Raw genomic sequence first — 10,000 nt, forward strand, 5'->3', positions numbered from 1 at the left:
TCACAACCTCCTACCTACTCCCTGTACACTTCACAACCACATACCAACTCCCTGTACACTTCACAACCACCAACCAACTCCCTGTACACTTCACAACCACTTACCATCTCCCTGTACACTTCACAACCTCCTACCAACTCCCTGTACACTTCAGAACCTCCTACCAACTACCTGTACACTTCACAACCACTTACCAACTATCTGTACACTTCACAACCTCCTACCAACCTTCACAACCACATACCGACTCCCTGTACACTTCACAACCACTTACCAACTACCTGTACACTTTACAACCTCCTACCAATTTCCTGTACACTTCACAACCTCCTCCCTGCACACTTCACAACCACCTATCAACTCCCTGTACACTTCACAACCTCCTACCAACTCGCTGTACACTTCACAACCACCTACCAACTCCCCGTACACTTCACAACAACCTACCAACTCCCCTGTACACTTCACAACCACCTACCAACTCCCCGTACACTTCACAACCTCCTGCCAACCTTCACAACCACCTACCAACTACCTGTACACTTCACAACCTCCTACCAACCTTCACAACCACCTACCAACTCCTGTACACTTCACAACCACCTACCAACTCCCCGTACACTTCACAACCACCTACCAACTACCTGTACACTTCACAACCTTCACAACCACCTACCAACTCCCTGTACACTTCACAACCTCCTACCAACCTTCACAACCACCTACCAACTCCTGTACAGTTCACAACCACCTACCAACTCCCTGTACACTTCACAACCTCCTACCAACTCCCTGTACACTTCACAACCACCTACCAACTCCCTGTACATTTCACAACCTCCTACCAACTCCCTGTACACTTCACAACCTCCTACCAACTCCCTGTACACTTCACAACCACCTACCAACTCCCTGTACACTTCAGAACCTCCTACCAACTACCTGTACACTTCACAACCACTTACCAACTATCTGTACACTTCACAACCTCCTACCAACCTTCACAACCACATACCAACTCCCTGTACACTTCACAACCACATACCAACTCCCTGTACACTTCACAACCACCTACCAACTCCCTGTACACTTCACAACCACTTACCATCTCCCTGTACACTTCACAACTTCCTACCAACTCCCTGTACACTTCACAACCACATACCAACTCCATGTACACTTCACAACCACCAACCAACTCCCTGTACACTTCACAACCTCCTACCTACTCCCTGTACACTTCACAACCTCCTACCAACTCCCTGTACACTTCACAACCACATACCAACTCCATGTACACTTCACAACCACCAACCAACTCCCTGTACACTTCACAACCACTTACCATCTCCCTGTACACTTCACAACCTCCTATCAACTCCCTGTACACTTCAGAACCTCCTACCAACTACCTGTACACTTCACAACCACTTACCAACTATCTGTACACTTCACAACCTCCTACCAACCTTCACAACCACATACCAACTCCCTGTACACTTCACAACCACTTACCAACTACCTGTACACTTCACAACCTCCTACCAACTCCCTGTACACTTCACAACCTCCTCCCTGCACACTTCACAACCACCTACCAACTCCCTGTACACTTCACAACCTCCTACCAACTCGCTGTACACTTCACAACCACCTACCAACTCCCCGTACACTTCACAACCACCTACCAACTCCCCGTACACTTCACAACCTCCTACCAACCTTCACAACCACATACCAACTCCCTGTACACTTCACAACCACTTACCAACTACCTGTACACTTCACAACCACCTACCAACTCCCCGTACACTTCACAGCCACCTACCAACTCCCCGTACACTTCACAACCTCCTGCCAACCTTCACAACCACCTACCAACTACCTGTACACTTCACAACCTCCTACCAACCTTCACAACCACCTACCAACTCCTGTACACTTCACAACCACCTACCAACTCCCTGTACACTTCACAACCACCTACCAACTACCTGTACACTTCACAACCTCCTACCAACCTTCACAACCACCTACCAACTCCTGTACACTTCACAACCACCTACCAACTCCCTGTACACTTCACAACCTCCTACCAACTCCCTGTACACTTCACAACCACCTACCAACTCCCTGTACATTTCACAACCTCCTACCAACTCCCTGTACACTTCACAACCACTTACCAACTACCTGTACACTTCACAACCTCCTACCAACTCCCTGTACACTTCACAACCTCCTCCCTGCACACTTCACAACCACCTACCAACTCCCTGTACACTTCACAACCTCCTACCAACTCCCTGTACACTTCACAACCACCTACCAACTCCCCGTACACTTCACAACCACCTACCAACTCCCCGTACACTTCACAACCACCTAACAACTACCTGTACACTTCACAACCTCCTGCCAACCTTCACAACCACCTACCAACTACCTGTACACTTCACAACCTCCTACCAACCTTCACAACCACCTACCAACTCCTGTACACTTCACAACCACCTACCAACTCCCCGTACACTTCACAACCACCTACCAACTACCTGTACACTTCACAACCTTCACAACCACCTACCAACTCCCTGTACACTTCACAACCTCCTACCAACCTTCACAACCACCTACCAACTCCTGTACAGTTCACAACCACCTACCAACTCCCTGTACACTTCACAACCTCCTACCAACTCCCTGTACACTTCACAACCACCTACCAACTCCCTGTACCTTTCACAACCTCCTACCAACTCCCTGTACACTTCACAACCTCCTACCAACTCCCTGTACACTTCACAACCACCTACCAACTCCCTGTACACTTCACAACCTCCTACCAACTCCATGTACACTTCACAACCACCAACCAACTCCCTGTACACTTCACAACCTCCTACCAACTCCCTGTACACTTCACAACCACATACCAACTCCATGTACACTTCACAACCTCCAACCAACTCCCTGTACACTTCACAACCTCCTACCAACTCCCTGTACACTTCACAACCTCTTACCAACTCCCTGTACACTTCACAACCTCCTACCAACTCCCTGTACACTTCACAACCACATACCAACTCCACGTACACTTCACAACCACCAACCAACTCCCTGTACACTTCACAACCACTTACCATCTCCCTGTACACTTCACAACCTCCTACCAACTCCCTGTACACTTCACAACCACATACCAACTCCCTGTACACTTCACAACCACTTACCAACTACCTGTACACTTCAAAACCTCCTACCAACCTTCACAACCACCTACCAACTCCTGTACACTTCACAACCACCTACTAACTCCCTGTACACTTCACAACCTCCTACCAACTCCCTGTACACTTCACAACCTCCTACCAACTCCCTGTACACTTCACAACCTCCTCCCTGCACACTTCACAACCACCTACCAACTCCCTGTACACTTCACAACCTCCTACCAACTTCCTGTACACTTTACAACCACCTACCAACTCCCCGTACACTTCACAACCACCTACCAACTCCCTGTACACTTCACAACCACCTACCAACTACCTGTACACTTCACAACCTCCTACCAACCTTCACAACCACCTACCGACTCCCTGTACACTTCACAACCTCCTACCAACCTTCACAACCACCTACCAACTCCTGTACACTTCACAACCTCCTACCAACTCACTGTACACTTCACAACCACCTACCAACTCCCTGTATGCTTCACAACCACCTACCAACTCCTGTACAATTCACAACCTCACAACCTCCTCCCTGTACACTTCACAAACTCCTACCAACTACCTGTACACTTCACAACCTCCTACCAACTCCCTGTACACTTCACAACCTCCTACCAACTCCCTATACACTTCACAACCACTTACCATCTCCCTGTACACTTCACAACCACCAACCAACTCCCTGTACACTTCACAACCACCTACCAACTCCCTGTACACTCCACAACCTCCTACCAACTCCCTATACACTTCACAACCACTTACCATCTCCCTGTACACTTCACAACCACCAACCAACTCCCTGTACACTCCACAACCACCTACTAACTCCTGTACACTTCACAACCACCTACCAACTCCCTCTACACTTCACAACCACCTACCAACTCCTGTACACTTCACAACCACCTACCAACTCCCTGTACACTTCACAACCACCAACCAACTCCCTGTACACTTCACAACCTCCTACCAACTCCCTGTACACTTCACAACCTCTCACCAACTCCCTGTACACTTCACAACCACCTACCAACTCCCTGTACACTTCACAACCTCCTACCAACTCACTGTACACTTCACAACCACCTACCAACTCCCTGTATGCTTCACAACCACCTACCAACTCCTGTACAATTCACAACCTCACAACCTCCTCCCTGTACACTTCACAAACTCCTACCAACTACCTGTACACTTCACAACCTCCTACCAACTCCCTGTACACTTCACAACCTCCTACCAACTCCCTATACACTTCACAACCACTTACCATCTCCCTGTACACTTCACAACCACCAACCAACTCCCTGTACACTTCACAACCACCTACCAACTCCCTGTACACTCCACAACCTCCTACCAACTCCCTATACACTTCACAACCACTTACCATCTCCCTGTACACTTCACAACCACCAACCAACTCCCTGTACACTCCACAACCACCTACCAACTCCTGTACACTTCACAACCACCTACCAACTCCCTGTACACTTCACAACCACCTACCAACTCCTGTACACTTCACAACCACCTACCAACTCCCTGTACACTTCACAACCACCAACCAACTCCCTGTACACTTCACAACCTCCTACCAACTCCCTGTACACTTCACAACCTCTCACCAACTCCCTGTACACTTCACAACCACCTACCAACTCCCTGTACACTTCACAGCCACCTACCAACTCCCCGTACACTTCACAACCTCCTGCCAACCTTCACAACCACCTACCAACTACCTGTACACTTCACAACCTCCTACCAACCTTCACAACCACCTACCAACTCCTGTACACTTCACAACCACCTACCAACTCCCTGTACACTTCACAACCACCTACCAACTCCCTGTACACTTCACAACCACCAACCAACTCCCTGTACACTTCACAACCTCCTACCAACTCCCTGTACACTTCACAACCTCTCACCAACTACCTGTACACTTCACAACCACCTACCAACTCCCCGTACACTTCACAGCCACCTACCAACTCCCCGTACACTTCACAACCTCCTGCCAACCTTCACAACCACCTACCAACTACCTGTACACTTCACAACCTCCTACCAACCTTCACAACCACCTACCAACTCCTGTACACTTCACAACCACCTACCAACTCCCTGTACACTTCACAACCACCTACCAACTACCTGTACACTTCACAACCTCCTACCAACCTTCACAACCACCTTCCAACTCCTGTACACTTCACAACCACCTACCAACTCCCTGTACACTTCACAACCTCCTACCAACTCCCTGTACACTTCACAACCACCTACCAACTCCCTGTACATTTCACAACCTCCTACCAACTCCCTGTACACTTCACAACCACTTACCAACTACCTGTACACTTCACAACCTCCTACCAACTCCCTGTACACTTCACAACCTCCTCCCTGCACACTTCACAACCACCTACCAACTCCCTGTACACTTCACAACCTCCTACCAACTCCCTGTACACTTCACAACCACCTACCAACTCCCCGTACACTTCACAACCACCTACCAACTCCCCGTACACTTCACAACCACCTACCAACTACCTGTACACTTCACAACCTCCTGCCAACCTTCACAACCACCTACCAACTACCTGTACACTTCACAACCTCCTTTCCAACCTTCACAACCACCTACCAACTCCTGTACACTTCACAACCACCTACCAACTCCCCGTACACTTCACAACCACCTACCAACTACCTGTACACTTCACAACCTTCACAACCACCTACCAACTCCCTGTACACTTCACAACCTCCTACCAACCTTCACAACCACCTACCAACTCCTGTACAGTTCACAACCACCTACCAACTCCCTGTACACTTCACAACCTCCTACCAACTCCCTGTACACTTCACAACCACCTACCAACTCCCTGTACCTTTCACAACCTCCTACCAACTCCCTGTACACTTCACAACCTCCTACCAACTCCCTGTACACTTCACAACCACCTACCAACTCCCTGTACACTTCACAACCTCCTACCAACTCCATGTACACTTCACAACCACCAACCAACTCCCTGTACACTTCACAACCTCCTACCAACTCCCTGTACACTTCACAACCACATACCAACTCCATGTACACTTCACAACCTCCAACCAACTCCCTGTACACTTCACAACCTCCTACCAACTCCCTGTACACTTCACAACCTCTTACCAACTCCCTGTACACTTCACAACCTCCTACCAACTCCCTGTACACTTCACAACCACATACCAACTCCACGTACACTTCACAACCACCAACCAACTCCCTGTACACTTCACAACCACTTACCATCTCCCTGTACACTTCACAACCTCCTACCAACTCCCTGTACACTTCACAACCACATACCAACTCCCTGTACACTTCACAACCACTTACCAACTACCTGTACACTTCAAAACCTCCTACCAACCTTCACAACCACCTACCAACTCCTGTACACTTCACAACCACCTACTAACTCCCTGTACACTTCACAACCTCCTACCAACTCCCTGTACACTTCACAACCTCCTACCAACTCCCTGTACACTTCACAACCTCCTCCCTGCACACTTCACAACCACCTACCAACTCCCTGTACACTTCACAACCTCCTACCAACTTCCTGTACACTTTACAACCACCTACCAACTCCCCGTACACTTCACAACCACCTACCAACTCCCTGTACACTTCACAACCACCTACCAACTACCTGTACACTTCACAACCTCCTACCAACCTTCACAACCACCTACCGACTCCCTGTACACTTCACAACCTCCTACCAACCTTCACAACCACCTACCAACTCCTGTACACTTCACAACCTCCTACCAACTCACTGTACACTTCACAACCTTCTACCAACTCCCTGTATGCTTCACAACCACCTACCAACTCCTGTACAATTCACAACCTCACAACCTCCTCCCTGTACACTTCACAAACTCCTACCAACTACCTGTACACTTCACAACCTCCTACCAACTCCCTGTACACTTCACAACCTCCTACCAACTCCCTATACACTTCACAACCACTTACCATCTCCCTGTACACTTCACAACCACCAACCAACTCCCTGTACACTTCACAACCACCTACCAACTCCCTGTACACTCCACAACCTCCTACCAACTCCCTATACACTTCACAACCACTTACCATCTCCCTGTACACTTCACAACCACCAACCAACTCCCTGTACACTCCACAACCACCTACCAACTCCTGTACACTTCACAACCACCTACCAACTCCCTGTACACTTCACAACCACCTACCAACTCCTGTACACTTCACAACCACCTACCAACTCCCTGTACACTTCACAACCACCAACCAACTCCCTGTACACTTCACAACCTCCTACCAACTCCCTGTACACTTCACAACCTCTCACCAACTCCCTGTACACTTCACAACCACCTACCAACTCCCTGTACACTTCACAACTACCAACCAACTCCCTGTACACTTCACAACCTCCTACCAACTCCCTGTACACTTTACAACCTCTTACCAACTCCCTGTACACTTCACAACCTCCTACCAACTCCCTGTACACTTCACAACCTCCTACCAACTCCCTGTACACTTCACAACCACCTACCAACTCCCTGTACACTTCACAACCACCTACCAACTCCTTATCCAAACTACTAAAAATTACTTACACTAAAACACATAAAAAGGACAACAATAAAAAGTAAACAAACTGTGTGTGTGTCCACTTGATATGTTTAAAAGCATTTTCCTGCCTCCCTTTTTCAGTGGATGGTTAGGATGGAACAAGAACAAGGCTGAAGAGGAACCTGCACAGAAACAGAAGCCTAAGGTTGAGCCAGCCACGCCCCTTCCTGTTCGGTAAGATCTTATATGGTGGTCTTCTTTCTCCGGAACGTGTTCAGGATTCAGGCTCAGGGTTTGATTTTGCTTCTGGCAGGTTTGGTCTCCCTGATTCTCGTCGCCATGGCGAGTCTATCTGTCTGTCACCATGCAACACCATGGCAGGAGTGACGGACGACTTTGGCAGAGTGACGCTGCTGGATGTGGGGCGAGGCATCGCCATCCGCATGTGGAAGGGTGGGAGAAATGGAGGAGTGTGTAAAGAGAGGGATGCTGACGAAGTTGTCTGTGTTTTTGATAGTGGTTTGATATGTTGTGTGTGTAGGTTACCGTGACGCCCAGCTGGGATGGGTACAGGTGTGTGAGGCGCATGGAGACAGAGACATGGCCACTTCACCCTCCATGCCCCACCGCTGTGCTCAGTTCCTGGTGATCTATGCCCCCCGCAGGGGCATCCTGGAGGTGTGGGGCACTCAGCATGGCCCCCGGATCGGGGCTTTTACTGTGGGCAAACACTGCAGGTATACAAACACACACACACACACACACACACACATACACACACAGATACACTCCAGTTTCTTCTTCCTGTCACAACTCCTCCTTTCATCCCTTCAATCCTTCCATTCTTCCAACCATCTATTTTTTTTTTTCTTCATTAAATTTTACATTTTCTCTCTCTCTCTCTCTCTCTCTTTCTCTCTCTCTCAGGTTGTTGTATCCAGGTTACAGGTTAATGGGAGTGAACAGTGTAACCAGTCAGAGTTGGCACCTACACACACAGCAGGTGTGTCTGTTTGACCCGGTCAATGGACTGCTGCGTACCATCACCGTACCATTCCACCTGGCCCTCAGGTACACACACACACACACACACACACACACACACACACACACACACACACACACACACACACACACACAGGCGTGTCATTTGACACTCTGTACTTTATCTTCTAGACATCCTCAGTGTGTATAACTCACCTAGATGACTAGAGGTTGTTCCAGGAGAGAGAGAGGGAGAGAGAAGAACGAGCAGATAGGAGAGACAGAGATCTTATCTAAATCCATTTTATTTATGTTTGTAGCACAGACTGCATGATAATCATTAAAAAAAACTCTTTCGTGGAGTATCGATTCTTCTCTAGCGTAAGGTAATGCGTAAAATCCCTGACCAACTATATTTATCCTTCAAACCAGAGCTACCAGAATATTACAATACATACATACATAAATAAATAAATAAATAAATAAATAAATAAATAAATAAATAAATAAATAAATAAATAAATAAATAAATAGAAATTATGACTGTTATCTGCTTAACTAATGCAGTTTTCAAGTTCTATTTCAGAGAAAAGTTTTATTGTACAATAGACTTTAGTGCATAACATGTGCATGCATGAAGTTCTCCCTTAATGCATGCCCATGTTATGAAGTTCTCCCTTAATGCATGCTCATGTTATGAAGTTCTCCCTTAATGCATGCCCATGTTATGAAGTTCTCCCTTAATGCATGCTCATGTTATGAAGTTCTCCCTTAATGCATGCTCATGTTATGAAGTTCTCCCTTAATGCATGCTCATGTTATGAAGTTCTCCCTTAATGCATGCTCATGTTATGAAGTTCTCCCTTAATGCATGCCCATGTTATAAAGTTCTCCCTTAATGCATGCTCATGTTATGAAGTTCTCCCTTAATGCATGCCCATGTTATGAAGTTCTCCCTTAATGCATGCTCATGTTATGAAGTTCTCCCTTAATGCATGCCCATGTTATGAAGTTCTCCCTTAATGCATGCTCATGTTATAAAGTTCTCCCTTAATGCATGCCCATGTTATGAAGTTCTCCCTTAATGCATGCCCATGTTATGAAGTTCTCCCTTAATGCATGCTCA

At 47.6% G+C, this 10,000-nt stretch overlaps 1 protein-coding gene across 4 annotated transcripts in view; it reads left to right on the top strand.

The window, feature by feature from the left end:
- The window catches only part of rab3gap2 (RAB3 GTPase activating protein subunit 2 (non-catalytic)), a 34,183-nt gene that overhangs the window by 9,324 nt on the left and 14,859 nt on the right, over positions 1 to 10,000 (top strand). For all 4 annotated transcript variants that reach the window (XM_083544526.1, XM_083544527.1, XM_083544528.1 and 1 more), the window contains exons 12-15: positions 8,032 to 8,124; positions 8,204 to 8,343; positions 8,432 to 8,627; positions 8,818 to 8,961. In XM_083544526.1, the coding sequence (XP_083400652.1) occupies positions 8,032 to 8,124; positions 8,204 to 8,343; positions 8,432 to 8,627; positions 8,818 to 8,961 (573 nt within the window). The remainder of the gene's footprint in view (positions 1 to 8,031; positions 8,125 to 8,203; positions 8,344 to 8,431; positions 8,628 to 8,817; positions 8,962 to 10,000) is intronic.

This window comes from Silurus aristotelis, assembly GCF_946808225.1.
Source record: "Silurus aristotelis genome assembly, chromosome: 6".
NCBI lineage: Eukaryota > Metazoa > Chordata > Actinopteri > Siluriformes > Siluridae > Silurus > Silurus aristotelis.